The sequence below is a fragment of the Neomonachus schauinslandi genome, chromosome 8 (genome assembly GCF_002201575.2).
Source record: "Neomonachus schauinslandi chromosome 8, ASM220157v2, whole genome shotgun sequence".
Taxonomy (NCBI): domain Eukaryota; kingdom Metazoa; phylum Chordata; class Mammalia; order Carnivora; family Phocidae; genus Neomonachus; species Neomonachus schauinslandi.
In genome coordinates, this window is record NC_058410.1 from 49662266 (window position 1) to 49687234 (window position 24969).

The 24969-nt window shown below is 44.9% G+C and overlaps 1 protein-coding gene across 5 annotated transcripts in view; it reads left to right on the forward strand.

Moving 5' to 3' along the window:
- Positions 1-24969, forward strand: part of FYN (FYN proto-oncogene, Src family tyrosine kinase) — a 212332-nt gene that overhangs the window by 169192 nt on the left and 18171 nt on the right. For 2 of the 5 annotated variants that reach the window (XM_044917677.1, XM_021693675.2), the window contains 6 exons: positions 1039-1142; positions 2094-2243; positions 5490-5645; positions 8047-8226; positions 9959-10035; positions 10134-10287. In XM_044917677.1, coding sequence (XP_044773612.1) covers positions 1039-1142; positions 2094-2243; positions 5490-5645; positions 8047-8226; positions 9959-10035; positions 10134-10287 — 821 coding nt within the window. Of the gene's footprint in view, positions 1-1038; positions 1143-2093; positions 2244-4903; positions 5069-5489; positions 5646-8046; positions 8227-9958; positions 10036-10133; positions 10288-24969 lie in introns of all 5 variants that reach the window. The other 3 variants (XM_021693674.2, XM_044917678.1, XM_021693676.2) reach the window with 3 other exon arrangements.

The following is a 24969-nucleotide window of genomic DNA, read 5'->3' on the forward strand; positions in this document are numbered from 1 at the left end:
CACAAAAGAATTTGACAGTGAACATATAATAGCTATGTTCAAGTATAATGAATTAAAATTTCACTTTAGAAACTGAATCCTTTCACAGTTGAATATTCTAAAATTGTTTCTGGGCACAGATTCCGATGGGGTGCTCCTGAATTCTGCCTTGGATTCAGCACCTCGTGCAAAGACGTTAGCTAATTGCCGGGCCATGGTTAGGACTGGAGAGTGGAAGGGAAGAAAAAAGATAAAGAGCAGAGGTTGTGAGGTGACTGGATGTGATGCCTTCTCACATGGCACCAGAGTGTCGTCACAAGGAGGATAGGAAACGTCTGCAACGCCAGTCATTTTGAAGGACGTGCTCGTTGACTGCGCCTAGTGACCTGTCCCTGCAGCTGTGTGCCGAGCGCACGTGCACAGATGCGCACCCATCTGCTAAGGCAGCGCCTTTCATTTACCCAGGTCCTCACACCTGCTGGCCAGGAAGAGCATGGAAGCAAGCATCCAAGGGCAGCAGTCATCTCAATTCGGGGTAGTCTTGACAATTTTTTTCAAAGTTGCTATAGGTACAAAGTTACTGAAAATATCATGTCTTTGTTCTTTATCCATTCTGACTCTTTTTTTTAATGCTTGATTAATGATCTTTATATAGACTAAGGCTGTGTTTCATTATTTCCCAGGGGTTGTAATTATGCTCAGAAATCCCAGGGTCTTGTAGATGGGCATGGGAAGGGTCTCCTGCAGTTGCCATTTCAAAACAAGGTCTTAGATTTCTCTTTTTGTGAATGCAGGTGGCAGTTTTAACACAAACCGGTTCTTGTCACCTCTGGAAGGGAAGGGAAATCGCCCACAATTCAAATCTGATTTTTTTTTCTTCAAAGAGTGAAAGAGATGGAGTAGGGATGGAATCAGGAGCAGACTGAAAGGGAACTAGATGAGGCTAGGAAGACACGTACAGGGAAAGGCTACAGATACGATCAGGGGTGAGGAGGATGGCTATTATATTTTTGTAAATGACCCTTACAAAAGGCTTCCTTCCCTTGATCTCATTTAAAGGTGGTACTTTGGAAAACTTGGCCGAAAAGATGCTGAGCGACAGCTTTTGTCCTTTGGAAACCCGAGAGGTACCTTTCTTATCCGTGAAAGTGAAACCACCAAAGGTAAGATAAGGAGTTGAAGAACTTGGTTGTCATCCAGATCTGTGGATTAGTCAGAGGGGATGAAAGGCTTATCTCCAATATACAAGGATTTTTAAATGGCACATATCCTCCCCACCTTGTGAGCAGAGTCCTATTTTCCGTTTTCCCTCCAGGCTCTAGAGTCCGAAAGGACTACAGAGGCTCAGAATCAAGCCTTCCTCCGGAAACAGGGGCCGGGCAGCTTCATTCCTGCAGGCACGCAAGTTCATAGAATTTGCAGCAGGTCTTTAGAATTAGGACTTTCTACAACTTTTAGTTGCTCAGGCACCACTCCTACAGGTTGTTTTTGCATTCCTTTTGTTTTATGGAAACTGAGGACTGCTTTTCCTCCGGCCACTGGCCTTTCATTATTTAATTCATTATTCACATCTGAGAGCCCACAAGAGAAGCTGGGCCGAGGGAAAGGAGCAGCCGTGGCCTTCTAGCTCCGTCTACCAGACATGGTGATTTGCTCCTGAGACGGTGTTGCCAAGTAGAAACTGGAGGCTCCCTTCTAGAGAAACAGTCCTTACACTTGTTTCACACACACTGCCACTGCCCCTGCAACGCTCCATGGCCGGGAAGCTGAGGAGAGCGACCCCAGCGCCTGTTTCTTTTCATCCGCCCCCAGAGGAGTTGGGTCTATACCGTATTGGGCAACACAGGGGTACTGAAGAGAGTATCGTAGGAAAAAATCCAGGAGGCTTTCATTCTCAAGGATAAAATCACTTAATTGCTAATATCTTCTGACATTTCAAGAAAGAGGTGTTTTCTTCTGTTACTGAGTGGAAGTGTGTGCGCGCGCAGATGCACGCATGCGTGCCTGTGCGTCCTCTTCATAATTATTAATCGGAATACTCGAGTAAATGAGACCCAAAAAACAAATGAGCTCTCCAAATGATTGGAGCTGCTAACGCTTTGCCTATTTACCAGGTGCCTATTCACTGTCAATCCGAGATTGGGATGATATGAAAGGAGACCACGTCAAACATTATAAAATTCGCAAACTTGACAATGGTGGATACTATATTACCACCCGGGCCCAGTTTGAAACACTTCAGCAGCTTGTACAACATTACTCAGGTAACCCTAATTCTAACTAACTACTAACCACTGGTACCCTGGAGGGAATGAGTAGGCACTGAGGACGTGGGGGGGTGGGAGGGCTGCGGGGGGGGGGGGGCGCAGGGCGCGGAATACAAACATATATGAAGTCAGCAGTGACAGTTTTCTTTGCCGGTCACACAAGGTGGGGCTTGGCTGAATAGGTTCTATTGATGTCTTTCTACCAGTTATTATTAGTTCCATACGTTTGCCAAAAGACTCTATATAAACATTCTAGTTCCCAGGTACAAAGCAGTAAGTTAAATTGTAAATGTTGTCATCTTTTCCCCTGGGGTCTGTAATCAGAAACCGTGACAGGAGAGGGAGCCGTGTCTGGGAGGGAGCTCACAGGGGGGCTCCTGCTGGGGGCCCCCAGTTCACACTCAGCACTCACAGGAGTGGCTGCGCATACTTTTCATTCCCATGATCAGATGAATTTTGCAATCCATTTATCATGTTCTACTTCCCTACCCATCTAGTTTCCTAACTAGATGTAGACTATGTGACCCATAGCTCCTAGCTCGGTTACAGCTATTGTATTAAACTTAGAAACAGTCAGTAGATCAGTCTCTGTCCTAACCCAATGTCACGGTTAGTGTGTTGTTCCTAGAAATATATACTTACTAGGTGTTTAGGTATACAGTCTCTACATTTTAGTAAAGGATGTGGTCTTATATACAGGTGTCAAAATAATCATTTTCTTTCCAAGATTAGCAAGAGTATCCCACTATATAACATATACACACAGGTGGATTTTTATATAGATACATATGTACAGATATAGATCTATGTCCCATTAAACCCAGTAGTTTTTTTTGTGATCTGTATATGTGTGTGTATACATATATATACACACATATACATATATATATGCATACCCACATACACACATTTTATATTGTTCTTCAGGACAATAACAAAACCCCAAAATAGCACATGACTTGACCCCAACTATTGCTCTATGTACATTTGTTTAAAAAAAATGTGTGTATAATTTTTTAGCACCAAAAAAAGCAATCTTTTGAAAATGGCAATAAGAAATGCCTATCGATTGATCCTGGGCACTAATGAAAAAGTGAAAAAATTAACAACACTTGGAGTACTCGTTGATTAGGGCGTTGGGTAGCTTTAGGTTTACATGGATTCTAATGAAATACTTAGTAGAAATGAAGCAGACTATCTCCCTGAGCTTAAGCAACATCCCGGAAATGCCTGCATGTGTAAGGATTTTTCAAATGCCGAAATATATTTCATTACAGCCAAACATCAGCAGGATCCCCAGGGTTTGGATCATTTGAAAATATTGTGTTGGAAAGGGCACCTTAATAACATCGTAAAGCTGGAAGGAGAGGAGGGATATGAAGAGCAATAGATGTTTTTTTCATCTTAAAAAAAAAAAATCCATCTCAAGTTAGATTTGTTTTTATATTGGCTTTTGCTCTTCCCTCTTTCTCTCTCCCACACAACAAAGTGCCTTTGAAATATTGACACATAAATAATTTCCTGCCTAAACATCTCAGAACCTGACTCTACCAAAAAGAAAGGAGTAAAAAGTAACTTAGAACTGGTTCCCAGAGAAAAGACAACAACACTACATATGATTTCCCGGGATCTGAAGGGCCCCCAGTGGGGTGTGGTGGGGTGGGGCTCTGTCCACCTCACAAGCCAGGCTCTCTCCAGCCTTTGTCACTGCCCTGATTCCTCGTGCTTTGTTACCTTTTCTTACCTGACAGATGTTTCACTTGGCATTCAGGCAATTACCCCCCCCCCACCACTGCTAGATTCTAAAAGGTATATTCTTAAAAAAAAAAAAAAAAAGAGAGAGAGAGAGAGAAGAAAAAATTCCAAATAACCCAATAGTGATAACTTTTTTCCTTTGTCTTTTTCATAGTAGATAGAGTGCTTTCACATCCTTGAGTTTCTGCAGATTTCAGTTTCCTTTCTTTCTGCTTTGAAACCAGATTTCTAAAGTATACATTGGAGACTGTTATAAAGATTTTTTTTTAATGGAAAATATCAAAGAAGCGAGAGTATCTGACTGGTAGAATAGAGTCAGTTAAAATGCCAAAGAAATCCTAGAGAAATGTGACCTCTTTTTTCCCCTGCCAGGTATAATCTTCAGTCTTACTAGTTTATAACAGTCTAACATTCTATAGAAAAAAATCCTGTACTGAAGTTACAATTTTAAATATATTTAAAGCAAAGAAAGTCCCTAAACCCTTGATATTAGAGAGGGAGGGGACAGTCGTGCTGACATTCTGTAGTCCAAAGGTACCTTTTGAAATCAGTGGAGGTATTTTAGGGTTCCAGAGACATGATCCTAGCATATTGGGCGGAAAATGTTTTTCTTCCTTAGTGAGTATAGAAACCAAAACAGCCGTACCTGTACCCGTATATTTGTGTAGCCTATATTATACCTGGAGGCACGGAGCAGTTCACATCTGAAATGTCCTCTGTCCTGCCTCCAAGGAACATGTTTCAATGTGTGGTGTCTAATCTTCCAAGATATGTGCAGTTCTCTGCCGATGTAGCACTGTTTCGAGCAACGCTGTGCGCTCGCTGGGTTTGTGCGACTATAAGTGTTGTCTCACGTGTTCTGCTTTTCTCTCCCTCTCCTGCTGCTGTCCCCACTCCATCAGAGAGAGCCGCAGGTCTCTGCTGCCGCCTAGTAGTTCCCTGTCATAAAGGGATGCCAAGGCTTACCGATCTGTCTGTCAAAACCAAAGATGTCTGGGAAATCCCTCGAGAATCCCTGCAGTTGATCAAGAGACTGGGAAATGGGCAGTTTGGGGAAGTATGGATGGGTATGCTGAGACTCAATTTTTCTATTACTAGCTCTCTCGTTTGGGAAGTCCCAAACATCAAAGATGGAAGGTGAAAAATAAAGACTTTATGACCCAGAAGAAGGTTTAAATTACTAATAGTGGGGAATTATACATTTGATTTGGATTTCAAAATTCTGGAATTTCCAAAAGAGAGATAGTGGTCAAGATTGGCAGATGGCTCAAATTATGCTGTGATATGAGTTTCAATTCATAAGACAGAAAATAGTACAAGGAATGTTCCAGCCTGCACAAATGCCTTGCCTTTCATTTTCAAGTGCAGATGTTTGCCCAGTGAAATCAGTGTCTCCTTAAAGGGGAAGTCACCTTCCATCTTTCCTAGTGCATGCATAATTATGGATTATAAGGACTGTGTTTTCTTTATTAATTCCCTTTCCTGTAGAGAAAGCTGATGGTTTATGTTTTAACTTAACTCTGATTGCATCGAGTTGCACCCCACAAACTTCTGGATTGGCTAAAGATGCTTGGGAAGTTGCACGTGATTCATTGTTTCTGGAGAAGAAGCTGGGTCAGGGGTGTTTCGCTGAAGTGTGGCTTGGTAAGGCAGAGGGCACATTTCATTTTGGCTGCATTTCAAAGCCAATTAAAAAGACAGTTTGGGGCAAAAATACCCACACAGTCATTGGGACCAAGACATCTAACCTGGGTAGCTAGCTAGGTGCAGGACATCCAGATTTTGAGAACATGGCGATACTTTGCTGTACTTTTCCATCCTTCTTCATATGGTTAATGAAGGCAGGCTCACACAGAATAAGAAACCAATACAATAAGAATCCGTTGTTTCCTCTTCCTAAGGCCTAGGAAGGTAAGGTATTATAGATGGGTTACTATAGGGAAAGACCATGTGCTCAATGGGCCTGGGTTTGAATCTTTACTAGCTGATTAACATGGGCAAGGGGCTAATTTAACCTCTTTGAGCCTTAGTTCCCTCATCTGTAAAATTGGAATGATACCTACTTTATAAGATTGAGGATTACATAGGACAATATACTTAGAGTCCCTGTGCATAGTAGATGCTCAGTAGACACTCCTATTTCTCTTAATTTGGTTGTCATGTCGTTGATAAGGCTAACTGCACTGGGCCCCTCCCACTGCTTTTATAACACCCTTTGGGTCAGTTGCAGCTTTGCTTAGAGAAAATCCATGATTTTGGCCCCACCCAAACACATCTGTCAGTGAGACAGATGTTGGTGCTTATGGAATCCTCCTTCTTTCCTTCTTAGATTCAATTAAAAACAATAAAGATAGGTACCTGTTGCTATGTGTAGTTGTAGGCGTTTAGGAGTGGTCAGCATTAAAAGACTTAACATAGTTAAAGCACTTGGAACAGAACCTGGCAAGGAATAAGTATTACATAGATAGAGATATAGCAATAAGGTTAGAGATAGACACTCAGACATATACATTTATATGTGTATGTGTAAGCTACTATATAGTGAGTATATATAAATATCTTTATGGCCTTCCTCTCCCTCATTCACCCAATTTATAATTGAAGTTGTGGATGCCAAGGATTTTAATTCAATCACTTATACAGTCAGGAAGAATCAGACATTATACAAAAATTTCTTTTCAAACTTTATAATTATCAACTTTAAATCATTATGCCATATTATTAAGAATCTGTTTCCCACTGAACATAAAACATCATGTTATGGTAGTTCAGGATCAGGATGGAATGCCAGTGAGACTAACTGGGTTGTTAGTAGAGAAGAAAATCTCTATTTAAAATTTTGGGATGCTAACAGTACTTAAATAGCAAAGACCACTTACAGATTGTCAGATTTTTCCATTTACATTTAGTGGTCAGATATTTTATAAAGTTTGAATTAACTCTTCTTTAAGCCACTGTTCTTTCATAACTTAGATTTTTATAGGTTGCATTTTGTAATTATATGAACCATGTCTTGAACAGGGTGACAAAAGTTTACAGAATTTTTTAATTCTAAAATCAATTATATTAAATATAAAAATTTTAATTTAAATCAGTTTTCTTTTCTAAATAAAAAAGGCATAATCTAACTTAGCAGATTTTTCTGTTTCCCTTAGAGTTTTAAGTCAAAGTCATAGGACTAATAATGTAATACACATTGAACCTAGATTTTTTTTTTCTTAATCTTGGGGCTGAAAGAGATTCAAAAGATAATCCAGTTCCATTCCTATATTTTACAGATGAGGCAACCAATGATCATAAACCAGGCCTGTCTCTGTACCTACTTGATTTTAACATGTTATGCCTAAATATTTCTGTTCCCTCTTAGCTGCTGTTTAATTTTTTCACTTTTAACTGATAGAAGCTATTGTTCTTGTGGCTGATCATCAGTAAACCTGAGGAATTTTCCTTACCTGGTTGAAGTATGGGGCAAGTAGACCATGAGCTTCTTGCCAATGCTCATCAGCATACTTGTAATCTTACTTATATATCAGCTGTTCAAGGACTCAGTCAAGTAGCCCATCCACTGCAGACAGTTAAAGTCTAGAAGTAATCTCCAGACATCCTCAGTGTGTTGCCATGTTTTTTTTAAATGATGGAACTTAATTGAGTTTCTTCCATGCTGACTCTACTACCTAAGGGATAGCTATGGGATGGCCTGGCCTGTTCTAACCTTTGGACTTTCATCCTTGTAAAGAAGTATCCAGAGCTTTTGGTACCAATTTGTAATCACATGGGTGAGCACCAGAAAAGGAAAGTGGCACATATCAAAATAAAAGTTACAAGAATTATAAACCATAATATAGTGATAAGGAAACACATTTTTCCTATTGAAAATATTTGACAGAGTCCTTACATTTGATTGTCCTTGTTCAACAAAAAAAAAGATACTAAGTTTTTCTAAGTTAAACTCTAACTTTATGCAAGTAGCTATTGATTTAAAAGCTTTTTTTTTTCCCATCAAAAGAGGATCTTGATTTGACTTAATATTGTGCGATGTGTGCAGGTACCTGGAATGGAAACACAAAAGTAGCCATAAAGACTCTTAAACCAGGCACAATGTCCCCGGAGTCATTCCTTGAGGAGGCACAGATCATGAAGAAGTTGAAACATGACAAGTTGGTCCAGCTCTACGCGGTGGTGTCTGAGGAGCCTATCTACATTGTCACTGAGTACATGAATAAAGGTTGGGCCCCACCTCACAGTTGACCCACAGGGTTGTTTTCAGGAGGGAAATGGCAGTGCTTGCTTGCTTTTTTCCTAATTTCTGCATGAGTCAAGGATTCCCATCGGGAAGCACAAATTGTGTGCTCATTAATGAGAACATTTTTAAAAAAGACCATGACCTTGAGCTTGCCGCCCAGATCCTTATGAAATGCAACACCTTCTGCACGTTGCATGTGTCAGGAGTCCCAGCTCCTGGCCATAATGAAAGCATTCATTTTTAATATCAGGGGTGGTGTGGAGAGCTATGATCATTTGCTATCATTTCAAATGCCGTGGGCTAAATTTCCTTTTTCAGAGTTGAACAGTTAATATCAGACACAGGTCTCTGGGCTTAGTTTAGTCTCCATCTTCTCAGCACCTTTGTTTTTCCAGCTCTCTTCTTAAACATCAGATGAAGAAAGACATGCTTTTAAAGAGCACATTTTTTTAAGATTGATTTATTTATTTGAGAGAGAGAGTACAAGTTGGAGGGGCCGAGGGAGAAGGAGAGAGAGTCTCAAGCAGACTCCACGCTGAATGCAGAGCCTGATGCAGGGCTCAATCTCACGACCCTGAGACCATGACCTGAGCTGAAACCAAGAGTTGGACACTCTACTGACTGTGCTACCCAGGCATCCCAAAGAGCACATTTTATTCTCATTCTCTCTCTTTCTAATCAAAGCATTATTGCCAGGAGTAAGGCCAGAGATCACTTTGTTTTGGAAAAATAGACAAAGCAAACAAGAAACAACTTTAAAAGGCACCAGAGGACACCCGTGTAATTTTTCCTTTCCACGTACTTTCTTTTTAAATCTATTTGGAATTCTTTTTTTCCTGGCAGGCTCTTTGTCCTTTGTATCCAGGGTTATATGGTAAATAACTTTGTGATTAAAGCATGAAAGCAATCACTAATGACCATTGTGAGCCTCCAGCCTCTGCTCATGATTGTTTCAGCTCTGGTGTCGGTCCTGAGCTCCTGAGGCTGGGTTGTCCCAGTGACTCTGAAGCTTCAGCTATTTATTTCAGATATCCTTAAGGTCTGGCGGGTGCTGATCTAGCAGGCGGAGCTACCTGCCCCACTCTATATTCCTCAAATATTCTTTCCTTGATTTAAAATCTATAAATAAGCGAGGCCAGTGATTCTCAAACTTTGCCAGGTGTCAGAATCACTCAGGGGGCTTCTTACAATACAGGTTTCTGGGCCCAGCCTCCAGAGTGTCTGATTCTGATTCTGATTCTTGGGTAGAACCCAAGAGTTTGCATTTCTGACAAATTCCCCGAGGGATGCTATCCCTGCTGGTCCCAGGAACACACTTCCAGAACCACGCGGCTGGGCAGCATCTTCCCCGCGTCACTCCTCCATATGGGGCTGCTGGGGGATGAAGCTGAAATGGTGCAGCTCCCCACGTGTCCCCACGTGTCCTTCTTTGTGACATACAGGGAATCACATCCCATGTATTGCGATTTTATCAAACCTTTGCTGTCCTTAGAAATGGAGTCGCCATTGTTTGTTTCTGAAAGATAAAACTGCTGCTTCTCAATGCACAGTTTTTTCTACCCTCCTTTTTTTTTTTTGTATATATCTTTTCTTCATTGATGGCATTATTCATTCAATCACCTCATTACTTCTAATAAGAAAACCAAATACAGCCCTTTGTCAGGCATTTTTATCTTTCAGAGTAAATTGAAATGGTTTTATGTTTTGTTCACAGGAAGTCTACTTGATTTCTTAAAAGATGGAGAAGGAAGAGCTCTGAAATTACCAAACCTTGTGGATATGGCAGCACAGGTAGGCCACATGGCCCTTTCACTCCCGCCTCAGGTTTAGCGATGTGTAAGTACATCGAGTCATGGTGTGACATGTGTCCTGTTCCTCGGTTCCCATAGGTTGCTGCAGGAATGGCTTACATCGAGCGCATGAATTACATCCACAGGGATCTGCGATCAGCAAACATTCTAGTGGGGAATGGACTAATCTGCAAGATTGCTGACTTTGGATTGGCCAGATTGATCGAAGACAACGAGTACACAGCAAGGCAAGGTGGGCATTTAAATAGGATGGCTCGTGATCACATCCTTGAGAGCAGTCGCTTACTGCACGATCCTTCCTCTCTCCTTCCCTTCCCTTCCTACAGAAAATATTTGAAATGGCATTCTTCGGCTGAGGTTTTTCTTCTTGATCTGGCAGGAATGTGATAGCTCTGCAGGTGGGAGACTATAGTGGGTTCAACAGATGGGCAAGATGTTACTTTTTGGTGAGTGAGTGTCCACCATTGTGGTCTTCCTGGCTTATGCTGCCCTCCTCACGTCCAGGCCTGGGACGCTTTGCCTTTGGGGAAAGAGGGCTTTAAAAGGCCAAAAGAGAAGTCAAATAATAGCTTGTCATTCCCTCGAAGTCTCAGCAGAATACACAAACATGCTCATTGGAGAGTTTAATCAAGGAGTTATTTATAAAGGCATGGGCAGAGTGAGGAAAACCAACACGGCATAGTGTGATATCCTAGAGCTAGTAATAGCCACCCACCGAGGCCAGAAGGGCAGTGGGGAGGGGGCTGCCACCAGAGCTAAGAACGAGAGGCCACATTTGGCAGAGAAAGACCAGGCATGGATCGGGGATTCGTACCTGAGCTCAGCCTTCGGGCCTTCTCCAGATGTCCTGCCCAACCTGGCGGGAAGCCAAAAGTCAGAGGAGCCCACTGATGAGTCCCGCTGGGTCAGGAGCCGGGAGAAGAGCAGAAAAGGGATCTAGAAGAAGGATAGAAAATAACAGTGTCACCCGAGCAGCCCACCCCCTCTAAATCATCTCCCTCCATTCTCCCTCCGCCAGAGATTTGTAGAAATCAGGCTCTAGACTAAACACATCCCAAACCAGCAGCCACTCTGGTGGGGAGCTTTTTGGCTACTTTTAGAGCACTTGATGCCAGGGAGGGAATTCCCAGGGTTATCTTCTACCACCCTGGATCGTGCACAGTGGTAAGCAGGTAAGTGTGTGGAATGAAGTGTGCTGTTTGCGGTTGAACATAGGCTTCTCCTATAGAACGTAATGCTTGCGTCGGAAGGAGGGGGTAGGCTTCATGGCTGTTGTTTTTAAGCAAGCCTAGGCACTCTGAGCAGGGCTGAGTGCTGACTAGAATGCACTGCAGGACAGTGCTTTCTGCTCAATTTCACAGTGGCCACCCTGGAATTCCGATCCTTTCTTTCTTTTTAAATTCTTTGATTTCACACCTGTTCTTCCGTCATCGTTCTCAGCGGTCTCAAGTGATGAGGAGCATGGTTAAATGAAGACCCTGGCTAGCGCAGATACCGTCCAGATGCTCAATCACATGTTGGTCAGACAGCTCGGCTCTTTAATGTCCCCAACACGTGGCATTTCTTGTCCTGGAGCCAAATGCCCGCACCGTGAGCATGCCCACACGCACACGCGCGCACACACACACACACGCTCCTGCAGGGTCAGATGGCAGGCCGTGTCCCTAATCAAAGGCACACGGGCAGCTGCGATTGGCACTGGTCGTCCAGAAAGAAGTGTGGACGTGATTTCAAGTCAAGGCGAGCTGAGAGGGTCTGCAGTGTCACTGGGTCTGAGACCTGGCCCTAAATGAGAGCTCACCCCGCGGCAAACCCATTACATCCCAACTCACAGACCCAGAAGGAGGCGGAGCACGTAAAGGTTTGGAGACATGAGTATTTGATTCGGGAAGAGGTGAGATTGGAGTCAGTCTCAGCACTCGGTCGTGAAAGCGTCCTTGCATGCGTGAGTAGAGTCCTGGTGCCAGATGGGGTAGTCCAGGATTTGTCCCTCCCCTTCTCCCAGACTCTGGACTCTACACAACTTATGGTTACAAATTCTGGCCTTGAACCATCCAGAAGGTTGCAGGACAGAAACCAAGGATGTTGACAGGGGTGCTGCTGTCAGGGCTGGAGGTTTAATCCATGGAGTGGGGTCTTCTGGCTGTGGCCCTGGATGCCTGATACCCAAGGGGAAGGCGTGTGAGAGCCCCTCACCAGTTTCCCTGACAGCACACTTCTGCTATGGAGCATGGCCACAGTGGCCACCCTCAGCCCTGGCCATCACGTCCCACCCTCGTCCCCTGCCAGCTCTCCCCATCACCCTTCTGGTGGCTTCCTAACCCCCACCATCACTGTCCCACATGCTGTCCTGAAGCTTTTGAAGGATCAGCTTCATACCCTTTGTACCATGTTTGCTTAACTTCCAAATAGAGCCCCACCCTCCCTCTTAAAATGCTTTTTGCTTCTCTCTTCCTTTCACAAATACCTTCACATCCATGCCAGACATGGAAAGAGATAAGTAAGGAGAAGTAAATGACGTGGAGAACTGAACTTGGGGAAAAACAAAGGTTGTGGGGCTCCAGGATTTGCAAGGAGAATTAAAAAAATGGTCTCCTGCAGCAGAGGGAAAGGAAGGAGCTGGGGCGTTTGCAGGGTATCTGCCGAGAGCCAGGCCTGAGAGGGTAAATGTGAAGAGTGCGGAGGGAAATGATAGAAATCATTTCTATCTATTTCAGTCACCCCTCAGAGGGGTTAAGTAAGTTGTACAAAGTCCCACAGCTAGTAAAAGGGCAGAGGCAGGATTTGAGTCTGGGTATGGCCAGCACTGTTGCTTCTGCTCTTATAAGCTGTACTGACTGCCTCTCAGCAAGACAGTCATTTAAAAGACAAAAACTAAAAACTAAGATTAGGCATGAGTCTCATTTTCCCTTTATTTTATGGGAACGTTTTTAAAGGGGGGGCTTCTAACGTGCATGTGTGAGGGAGTTTGAAAGAGCTTCATATTCCAGCTCTGGGACAACCCAGCTGTTTATAAAATTCCTCCCGAGGGTCTGGCCTGCCCTGGCCTCTTCATGAGGCAGAAAGGCCCTGGTGTGTATCTGTTAGTGTACTCTGCAGATGGCATGCGTGCTGCATGCTAAAGTTTCTGCTGGGGATTAATCAGCTCCTCCAGACAGCTGGTCCATGTGCCTGATCATATTTACAAGTCGGGTTTTATGATACCCACAGGCCACGACCAGGATAAATCTTGATTATGGAAGTGTGGGCAGTGTTCAGAAGCAAGTGCCAAACACAGGTATTTGGGGACTGTGAGGGACAGTTGTTTTTCAACACAGTTGTGGGTTTCCCATCTAAGGGCACACTGAAATGTCTGTCACCATACCCCCTGCCCCGGGTGGATGTGGTGACATTTCCCAGGGCACAAGTAGAATTGAAATTTGGACATGTGTTAAACAGCCCTTCCTGTGTTCCTTTCCTCCTACCACCCCCTACCCCGCTGGACTGTAAGCAGAAGCCCATGTCAGGGAGAAGGTCAAGACCAGGGTCAGAGCCTGCAAGGGTGGCCCTCTGCCAACAGCCTTCTGGAGGCAACCCGAAATGATTTGGTATTGCTCTCTAGTACCTGTATGCTCCCTCCATTGCAGCTGATCTTCTGTAGTCAAAAATACATTGCTAAATTCTGTCCAATCAGGGTCTCTGAGTAATGCCAGCATTAATTATTTGAATGCCTTGTCTGGGAAAGGGACTTTGCTAAGAGCTACTGATCTAGGGAAGCCTGAGACTGCACCGGGGAGGTCTGCAAGTGTGCAGAGAGACATACAGGAGCGGCGCCGAAGCCACATAAAACCATCGCCTGGGGCCTTGGCCAAGTTAGTTAATTTTTCCACACCTCAGTTTGCTTATCTGTAAAGTGAAGATATATTTTACCTGCTTTGTGCTTTAATTTTTGCCAAGGTAACTAAAAACAGTACATGTAAAGTGTTTAGCACGTGCCCAGAACATGGCAGGTGGTAAATAAATACTCCTGTTATTATGTCCTGTACAAGACAGTCCTTGGGGAATAAACACAGGCAAGAGTGGACGGTAGACACAATGGAAAGGCTCAAACACTGTGCTGGAAAGGGAGAGAGGAAGCAAAGATAATTCCCAGGTAGTCAAATGCAAGTATCATGAGAATGGAATTGCCAGCAACAGAAATGAGGGAGTCCAAAAGGAAGAGCTCATTTTCAGAGAAAGGGTGAGTTTGGCTTTGGGTTTGCTGCGCTTGAGGTGGTTGTGGTGGTATGTCCCAGTGCAGTGACCAAGCCCTCCCGGGTTACCACTGCCATGGGTGCTCCCCTCCCAGCGCCTCCCTCCACTCCTCCCCTCTCCGCTCACACTGGCCTCTCACCCCTACCTGCACCGTCGCCTGAGGTCCACCCTCAGCCACCTCCCTACCCCAGCATCAGCAGAGCTAGCCCCAGCCCCGCATGTGCCGCGGGCACCCGAGGCTCCACTGTCTGTCTGTCCTCACACGTCCACACCTTGCCTCCTCCCATAACCACCAGCATGGGCAGCTGTCACCAGGCCTTGCTTTCGAAGACTCCCAGCCCCTCCAACCATCAGTTCCTTCAAAGCTCACACAGACAGGAAGCAGTGGGAAAATCCTTGATCGACTCCATTTTCTTCTTCGTAAGCTTTCAGGAAGCTCAACGCTGACTAGTTTTGATTTAAACCTTACGCCAAAGACTTGGCTTGTGGATAAGAACAACTTGCTTTTGTGGCCACTTATTTTTTATTGAGCCATAACATACATACAATAAAATGAGTAAATCTGAAGTCTACAACTCAGTAAGTTTTTACACATTCGTCCGCCCCTGAAACCACCTGCAGGTGAAGACACAGAACACCGCCAGCACCCCAGAAGCCCACCTTGTGCCCCGTCCAGCAGGTAGCCGCTGTGCCCGCCTCTGTCAGCAGGGATTCCTCCACTGGTGATGGAACTTCACATAAACCAGGCGTAGAGTCTTCCTCCCCCATGTCTGGCTTCTTTCCCACCATTATGTCTGTGAGGTTCATCCATGTTGCTGCACGTACCAGTTCTTTCCCTTTTATGGCTGAGCCATATTCCCCTCTACAAATACATCATTTTCCCTCTTCTACTGGTATTTCTGATTTGGGGCCATTATGAATGAGGCTGCCATGGTGGTAGACAGAGGTCCTCCTATTTCTTGGATATATGCCAGGAATAAAACTGTTAGGGACGCCTGGGTGGCACAGTCAGTTAAGCATCCGACTCTTGGGTTCAGCTCAGGTCATGATCTCAGGGTCACGAGATAGAGCCCCTTGTGGGACTCCATGCTCAGCACAGAATTTACTTGAGATTCTCTTTCCCTCTCGCTCTGCCCCTTCCACTCATGCTTGCTCCCTCTCTCAAATAAATAAATAAATCTAAAAAAAAAAAAAAAAAACAACCGTTAGTCCTACAAGCCTAGTTAGCATTTGTAGATACTGCCCAGCGGACTTTGCGGGCTTATCTTTTAGGGTCTAATACAGGGTTACTGTGTTATGTGCTGGCAGTGTACTTCCTTCCAGGCTGCAGATGGGGCCTAGGATTCAAAGTTACATGGCCTGGGTTTGAACTCACTCACTTACAAATCACTTGACCTTTGTGAGCCTCGGTTTTAGCATCTGTGAAATGGAGAAATGAAAACAATTACCTCACATAATCAGTACAGGACTACATGATCTGTCTATAAAAAGCTCTTCAAGGGTTGTGAAATATAAAAACCATTCTTACGACCTGAACTTTTTATGTTTGATGTATATTGTCCTTGAAAAGTATCTTTCTTTCTTACCTAAAAAAAAGACTGAAGAATCAATCTTTTAAGAGGAAAAAAAAATTAGTTGATTATTTTCCAGCCTGCTCTGTTTGTCTGGGCAGTCACAGCTCTGTATTCCCTTCCTGCCCCAAGGGCCCCAGAGACGCCAGCAGACTTTCCTTCTTCTCATTATTTGCCTTCTCTGCTGAGAACTGCCCCTGCCCCCACGCCACCTCTGTTGTTTCTCACCTTATCCACTGAGTATCTGGTGGGCGTTCTCAGCAGTGCTGCTGGTTGTTCATGCACGTGCGCATGCACACACATAAATGCATGGGCACTGTTACAGCAATTCTCCCAGGTGTCTGTGGACCCAGTCGTGCTGCTTCTCTAGAGAGGTAATTTGGCCTGAAGATCAGCACAGAGCACATAGTAGGTATTTAATAGATGTCTGTGTACGGCAGTGAAAATAGCCAAAATCACTGTCACCGCTGCACACTCTTCCCAGGCAGGCTCTCCTGCTCTCTGAGCACCGGGCACAGCTCTCTCTGGGAATCGGATACTGTGGTGACCGCAAGATCCTCCAGAGAGGATGGTTTGCTACACCAGCACCCCCTGCACACAACAAGAATGTCTTTTGGGTAATGGGAAGCACAGGAGCTTTGGAGCTAGACGGTCTGGGTTCAAATCCTGGCTCTGCCATTTCCTGCTCATGGACTTTGCATAAGCTCTAGCCTCAGTGAGCCTTAGCTTTCTCATCCTTGAAATAGGGTTAGTATTGGTCATGTTTCAGGTGGTTGTGAGGATCAGAGAAGAAGCTGTTGGTATTATTCACTCCTTCCGCTGCTCCTGGCAGCACTTAGTTAGCTTTCCTTCACACACACACACACACACACACACACACACTCTCTCTCTCTCTCTCTCTCTCTCTCTCTCCCTCTCCCTCCCCACCCCCAAAGATGGGAGAGACTGGATTGGTTAAGAGCAAGATACATGAAATCAAATGATCTTGGTGTGAATCTTAGCATCGCTGCTAATTAGCTGTAAACTTTGAACAAGTTCCTTAACCTCTCTGAGCCTTCATTCCCTCCTCTGACAACAGGGATAATAATAGTTATCTACATCACAGAATTGTTGGATGGCTTTCCTGGGAATATGTGTAAAGCACTTAGCACAAAGCAAATGCTGAGCTGATAGTTGTGTAGTTATAGTCAATTGTAGTAATAGTAATGTCACTACTAGTGATCTGGTGGGTTGATAGTAGCTGTTAGTGTGTGTCTCTCTCACTCCGTCCGCCCATCCCTCCCTCCCTCCCTCCTACCTGCCCCTACACACACACACACACACACACACACACTTACACACACATGCATGCCTGTGTGCAGAGCACACACCCCCTTGGTCTTTCCCTAACCGCTCCCAGCCAGGTCACCTGCCTATTTACCCTCTCCTCTCCTGATTTGAATCATCACAAAGACAGGAACATAGAGTTGCTCTGTGTGTTGGTTGTTTTTTTTTTAAGGTCTAAGTTAACGACAGGATCGTTGTTGGGGAAGTAAATGTCAAGGCAATTTAATCTTTGGATCTTTGGAATGTGTGTAGAAACCGGGGCTTTCGTGACTTTGTATAAGACCTGCTGTGAGTTTAGGTTTGTGTATTAAATAGAAGAAGAAAAATGTGTCTGTTCAAACGCTCCCAGTATTGCAGATTTAAGTTGAATAGATTATTATCTGGAGGAAAATTCACATATAAATTAGACTGCGAAGAATTCATAATTGTTGCAGTTTTCATGTTAATTATTTCATGTTAAAAAATTGTTACTGCATAAATTAACACATTCTTTCATGGTGAACATATTTTAGAAAGATTTGTTACTTTAATAACTCTTTGTGTATTAGAAATCCCAGATGCCTGTACTAATTAAATATAATCAGATTTTGGATTCAAAAAGCACAGTAGCCATTTAACACAAACAAGGAGGCAGCTAGGTTGACAAACACAGTCAGGAAGAAGCGTATCCCTGTTTCTTTCAAATTTCGAATTTCAACAGTTCAGAACTGTGAATTCAGTTTCTGTCCTTCCTTTGTATTACAATGACTGGGGATTATCAGACTCAGAACACCAGCTTTCCAGCTCAAGGGCTCCTGCAGAATTATTAATCAGCCTCATCTGAGGCCTCTGTAATCCGGTGGCACATCAAGGCTGGTCTCGCCATGAGATGCCCTCCCTCTGCCCCTGTCGGCACATGCGCTTCTTGTTCTCTGTCAACAACAGCGTTGCAGTCCCCACACAGTGTGCTGTGACCTGAACTGGAAATGTCAGGGAAGGGGAGGTGGGCGGGGAGACCTTTTAATCATTGGATTTAATCTAATTCTTCCCATACTAGAGAAGCAAACCATCCTTTGACAAAAAGCAAATCCTTTCCAAAGAAGCCATTGTTTTAAGTCCTGAGCAGGAAACTTGTTTGTTTGGACTGACCCTCTGGCCCCCAGAGTTTACTGTCTGCCCCGAGGGGCTGTCTGGTGAGGTCCTGGGGAACCTCCGGGCAGAACGTCCTGCCCTCAGCCGGGTCAAAGCCAGCCCTCCCGCGGAGCTCGCGGGGTGCATGCTGGAACCGACCCTGGTTCTGATCCAGCCTCCCTGATCCCTAGTTTGGTACACTTCTGTCACGAGGCAGAAAAGCACCTTCATTTGTATTCTGCCGCTTCCAGCCCCGGGCTTCCATGGCATTTCCGAAGGGATGCTTTGTTTCTCTGCTGAGCCACCCTGGAGCTGCGGGGGCCAGGTTGACCGCCAGGGAGGGTGGGTCATTCTGCCTGGGAAAGGGAGATGAATTGTGCACACCATCCATTTTCCACACAGAAAGAACATGCGGAAAGCCAAAGATCACCGTGAAAAGAAAGGGGCTTTACCTCACTCACCCCTGCCTACCCCAGACTCTCTTGTAAGATTAAAACTACAGGAAGTAGATGGACTCACTCCTTCCACACCCTGACAGCCCGGGGGGAAACAGATGGGACCGCTGTAAGCCCTGATCACTGACAGCCCGCTCCTCTGAATATCTTTCCTCTTTATCTGCACTGGGCAGTCACGTGTTCGATTCCGTGTGGGTGTCTTTCTCCTTTGTGCTGTCTTGGGCAGAGCAATTTGGCGGTTGTTTCTGAATGGTCAAGAGCATGTCCTTGATCTGTGCGTCCCATGTTTCTTAGTAATCAGCAAGAAGGAAGCAGATGGTCACCCTCTGTGATTTTAAAGTGTGTAAATAGGAACTGCAGACTGCCATCAAACATCAAAAATGTCACTTGGCTTCCTCATCTTGCTTTGCTGGCAGAAGGAACTCCTTCATTTGCATCATCTGGATAATCAGGGGCAGGCAGTGCAGATGAAAACTGCCCCACATTTGGAAGCCTCCATTTCTTGCAGCTGAAGGAAGGCACACGGCAGCATCTTGCTAGTGTCCCCAGTGGCACAGGCACTGTGTGGGGGCAGTTTGAAAAAGCAACCCCAAAGTGGTTATTGTCTTCTGCATATCCTCTCTTCCTTTGATTTCTTGCTGACTCCCGCCAAAGCCTCAATATGACCACCAGCTGTTCCCAAGCAGTTCCCCAAGCCCGGTGCATGTCCCTGCTGCCTCGTATACTTTGTGGCATGATGTCAGACTGAACCAGGCCCACTGCCCCTTCTGGGGGTGGCTGGATTCCTGGAATAATTTCTGCGGTGAGCTGCATCCCAGACACCCGTTTATTACTCAGGTCTGAGTTCTCACCACCCTGATCAGCAGCATACACGTGGTTAGAGAACCCGACACGCTGCTTTCTTGTCTGTTACTCTGGATAAAAGTCCACAAAGGTAGTGTCCATCCAACTGGGATTATGAATCCGAATTTTTATTCTGATTTTACTTCTCTTTTGGCTCTTGGAAAGCCAGAAGGATCATTAGTTCTAGAATAGTTCTAGAATAGGTAGCAAGATTCCTCCTTTACCCACTTCCACCCAAGAGAACCACTTACACAAGCCTCCCCCAGCGCAGTCTATACTTCAAGCAAAGTCCTCTTGGTGGTTCTTAGATTTCCTTCCTGAAAGTAAGGGGACCAAATACCCATGATTGCGGGAGATGCTAATGAATTTCATTCTTTTGTGCTGCTGGTGTGAGTTCTGGGTTGCCATTGGTCACCACTGGGAAGAGGAGGGTGGTGTGGAGACAAGCAGCCAGAGCAGCCTCCCCTCGCCTGCTGGCTCCCCCACGGATTACAGAAGTGTCACAGCTCGCTTTGTGTTCTCCTCCACATGAGGCTGCGCTGCCCTTCCCAGTTCACCTTCTGCCTGCCCTTCCTCAGCTATAGGATGCCAGGCCTAGTGCCCTGGCTGCAGCCTCATCCCCTCTTCTCCCTGGCGACTGGGTTTGCTCCCCCCTGTCCTCTGATTGTCCTGATTAGGTTTTCAATACCCACTGATGGACCTGGCACCCTTCTCTATCTGGTCCTCCATTCTGGGCCTCCCTTGGGACTTTCCTCACGCCTCTCAGGCTGAGTATCCCTTCCATGGAGTCGGCCACACCAGACTTCGGATCCGCGCCCAGCTAATCAGCCCTTGTCTGTGCAGTGTCCAGGCCCTGCCTCTGGCCCTTGGTTCTTGTCTTCCTTGGCTGAACTTGTCCTTCCTCCACCCATAACCCTGATGGGACAGCACTCCTCCCTCTTCTCTCATTACCTCCTTCCTTCCTTCTCAGATTCCCGGCTCACCGTTACGCATTTCAGACGGAACATCACATGAACTCGTTGTGCCCTGTACCTCTCCTTTACTTTTACTTTTAAAACATGGTGCTAAAATCTTAGGAACTTGAAGTAAAAATTTCAACAGAATGTGTCACCAGGAATAACTGGAAAACACACAGCTGTATTACTCCAGACATGTTTGGGAAATTTGAAAGTCATTCTTTTGGCCTAGTGTGAAAAATCTGAGTTTTGCTTTGCCTGGTTTTATTGGGTTTGAAATCATTGTTTTGTTTGAATAACCACAGAGTTCCAGGTCAGGTCAGCTTTGATTTTGACTCTTCTGCAGGATATCCCGTCCTAGCCCTGCCTTGTCACCCCTCCCGGCCAGTGTAATCTGCTTCCTGTTGTTGGCATGGTGTGTGAATTCTTTTCCTTTATTCCGTAGGGTAACTTTAAAGTTGAAGTACTGCACATTATTTAATTTTGGATGTAATAGTTTGCAGAGTTTGTGGCTTCCTGATTAAAGGGGACCCTAGATGAATCTTTAGTTCAGAAAAACAGTGTCTGTTGTTGAAGCTAATATCTTCCCCCCTTGAAAATGCTCTTAGGGCACCACTGTGGTCTCTGTAGGAAGGATTTGGCTGGTTTCATTCCACAATGGCTTTGCCTCCTCCACCTTGGCCCAGTTTTTTAGCCAGAGGGGATGTTTTCTGAGACAGGGCTATGGAATTGGCCTGGTCACCAGGGGGTGGGGAAGGGTTTGACAGCCCCGCTCTCCACCAAGAGCCAATAATGTGAGCTCCCCCCCACCCCCACCAGGCCTGTCCTGGCCCCCAGGCCCCTCCCAGGGAGACCCACAGGTCACACTGCAGCATTTCAGTGTGACCACCTCTATCCAGAGCCCGCAGCCCCTGTGCACTTCTTCTTTCCCTCTCTCCTGAGCCCTCTTTTTCCTAGAGCCAGTGCCGCAATCTATTTAGCTGTCTGTTGGGTTTGCCTGTGAGCTCTGTCTCCCCAGCTGCCTGGAAAGGCATATGGCAGGAGGTGACCCATGCTTTGTTTTCTCAGGAGGCCCTCCTCCTGTGCTGGGGGCTAAGTGTACGCTCAGTAAGTTCTCAGTAACTGATAGATGAGCGCACTGGGTTTTCTTCATCCTCTTTCCCTCTCTTAAAGTTTGGAGGCTTTGGCTAACCTGATGCAACTCAGTGCCTTTGCATTACTGTCCAAATAAAATAATAATTGGCATTTATTCAGCTGTCACAAAGTGCTAGATGGTGTGCTGAACCCCTTACATTATTTATAATTCTCACCACAACCTCATGAGGTTATCATCATCCCAATTTATAGACACGGAGACTGAAACTGGAGGAGGTTTTAAGTGGGTCACCCAGCAAATCGAATGTGCAAGCCCAGATCTGCTGACTTCGAAGCTCCTTTCGTAAATGACCATCCTGGGCCTTCACAAATGACCCCTCGATCGCAGCACAGCCCACAGGGTGGGCCCCTTTGCACTCTCAGGGAGAGCATTTTCCTCCCTGGTTCCTGGCCAACTTGCATACACTTAGTGCAGGAGGTAGACTTGGGAGTGGAAGTCTCTGCCATTTTCATTTGAATATCTCCAATGCCATTGCCATCATCTTAATGCATGAAGATGCATAAAGTATAGTAAGTAACCAAATCAAGTAAGAACTGTTTCCATTCGAGGCAAAGAAAACAGCTTGCCTGGCCACTAGGGATATAGGACCTTCATTAACTGGAATGGATCCTGGGGGTTGGGATGAGCCATCCTGACTTAATGAATTTAACTGGTCTTCTTGTTTTCACTTAAAAACCAAGAGCATTCAGTCAGACCATCCCAGAGTATGGTAAGGATGATTTTATTCCTATAATACTAAGAGTGAAAACAATTATTAGTTCATTACACTGCTGTGTGTTCACTCTTTTCTTTCTTTTTTTTTTTTTTTTTGCTTTGATTAAATCTGTGTAAAGGAAGAGAATTTATTTGGCCATCACAGTGTTGGCAAATTGCTAAGATAAATTGCCTTTAGCCAGTTAAAGATTTGTTGAGCAGTTGCTCTTTAACCAGCCTTAGGCAAGGTACTGTCAAGGAATAGAAGTATAGAACAGGGTCTCCAACCGCAAAGGATTTACATTCTACTTAAGAAGGTAAAAAATAACACCTGCAAAACTAGCACAAAGACATGTTGGGGACATGGGCACAGCAGCATGGGATATAGCGTTGAAGCACTTGGGCTCTGGAGCCAGACTCCCTGGGTTCAAATCCTAGTTCCACCATTGCCACATGTTCTTTGGCCTGTCATTTTACCTCTCTGTGTTCCGTGCTCTCATCTGGAGGACAGGATTATTACTGGCATCTACCTCCTGCATGCAAAGTACTTAGCACAATGCTGGACACTTAGCAGGCACTCAGTATATGTGTTGCTACTGTTGTGGCTACTACTGTCAAGCACTAAACTGTGACTTGTAAGATTGGCTCAAAGTGCACTGGAGAGATCAGTGAAGGCTGGAGTGATCCCAAATGACTTCGTGAAGAAGGTGGGACTTGAGATGAGTAGGCTTCAGCTAAGCAGGTGGAAGGAAAGAAGACATTTAGAAACATTTAGAACAAGCTAAGGAGAAGCAGGTATGATTACGCCAAGGGCAGAGTACAGGTTCTGAGAAAGCAAACCAGAGGAGAAGGTGTGTTTGGGATTGCAAGAGCTGAAGTTGAATAGATAGGTGGGCATGGAAACCAGGCAGGGGATTTTGCCTTGATGCAGTGGGGGGCCCACTACACGGTTGGTGAGGAGAGCATTATGAAGCTGAGGTGTAAGTGACTTGTTGGAAGGACAATGAGCCGAAGGCAGGGCACGATCCATGAACCATGACAGGAGGACTGACCAGAGGGACAAGGAACCCAAGACAAGTTTCAGCGAAGAGCTTAAACAAGAAAGGGCAAATGTGAGAGACATGTCAAAGAGGGAAACAGGAAGCCTTGGTGATATGGGGCGCCTGACCAGCTCAGTCAGTAGAGCATATGACTCTTGATCTCAGGGTCATGAGCTTGAGCCCCACTTTGAGCATAGAGATTACTAAAAAAGAGAGAGAGAGAAAAGAAACCTTGATGATGGATTAGCTTGGAGGTTTGAGGAGAGGGACAAGTTCCAGCTGGCTATCAGGTTTCTCCCCCACTTTGAAGCCTGGCAGAATGATGATCTGACCCCCAGAAAAGGGATACTAAAAAAAAAAAAAAAAAAAATACTCTATTTGCATCCTAAAATATTAAAGTGAGAATAAGCTTTTTAAGTCAGGTCAGTCATTTAGTAAAATTTTCTACCTAGCACAGGAATGTCCTTTATAATGTCTTATTCATAGTAAGATGATTTAGTAAAATAATGAATTTAGATTCATAGTTGCCACATTTGAGATAAAGGTGGGGACACCCTAAAGGCTTTGATCCCTTTGACATTTGCAAATCAAGAACTGGGACTTCCGAGGAGAAACAGAGTCTGTGTAGGGTTTCCAGCCCTAGTCGCAGAGAGATGGGAAGGGGTAGTCATGTGAGAGGGTGTGTCTCCCAAGGGAGTTAAATCAGAGGGAAGAGTCCCGGCACTGCGGCCTCTCAGACGCTCGCAATTAGCAAGTGGGGGATGGAGAAGAGCCTAAGGCAGAGACACGAGAAAGGCTTGGAAAGGAAGGAAGGACATCAGGGAAGAATAAATTCAGAGAAGATAATTAATTCATTTCTCATAGAAATGTTTGAGCTTTGCAAAGTGTTGGAGTATGCTAAGTTTTACTCCTTTGTTGCTGAGATTATTAGTATTGTTCAAACGTGAAAAGTGTGCTAAAATAGCACAAGTGTGACTAGAGCCACTAGTTAAATAAACATGACGTCAGAAGTGACAATAGAAGCATAATCTACCCAATGCAAATTGGTAAGAAACACCCATGGGCCTTGAAATGTCACGATGCTTCTCAAGAGTGTTGAAAAGTCAAAATGCTTTACATGTTCTTTCTCATCATAAATCGTTCTCAAGGTAATGATATATTATCTTCCACATTTGAAAGACAAGGAAAAAGAATGTGGTAGGATGTCATCCTATTCTGCTCACAAGCCCCAGTGGCTTCCCATCACACTTAGGATAGAATCCAAAGACTTTAGTGGGGCTTGCAAAGCCCCATAAAATCTGTCCTTGTAGCCCATTTTATTTTTCTTTATAGCATCTGTCACTGTCTGACATATATAATGGCCTGTCATTTATTTTATCTCCTTCCCAGACTGAGCTGCAAGCTTCATGAGAGCCAGAGGTTGAGCTCACTGTTGCATCCCCAGCACTAGGTACGGTGCCAGGCACGTGGGGAAAACTCAGAAATACTTACGGTAGGAAACAAGAGAGAACAAAACCAGTCAGCGGTAGTG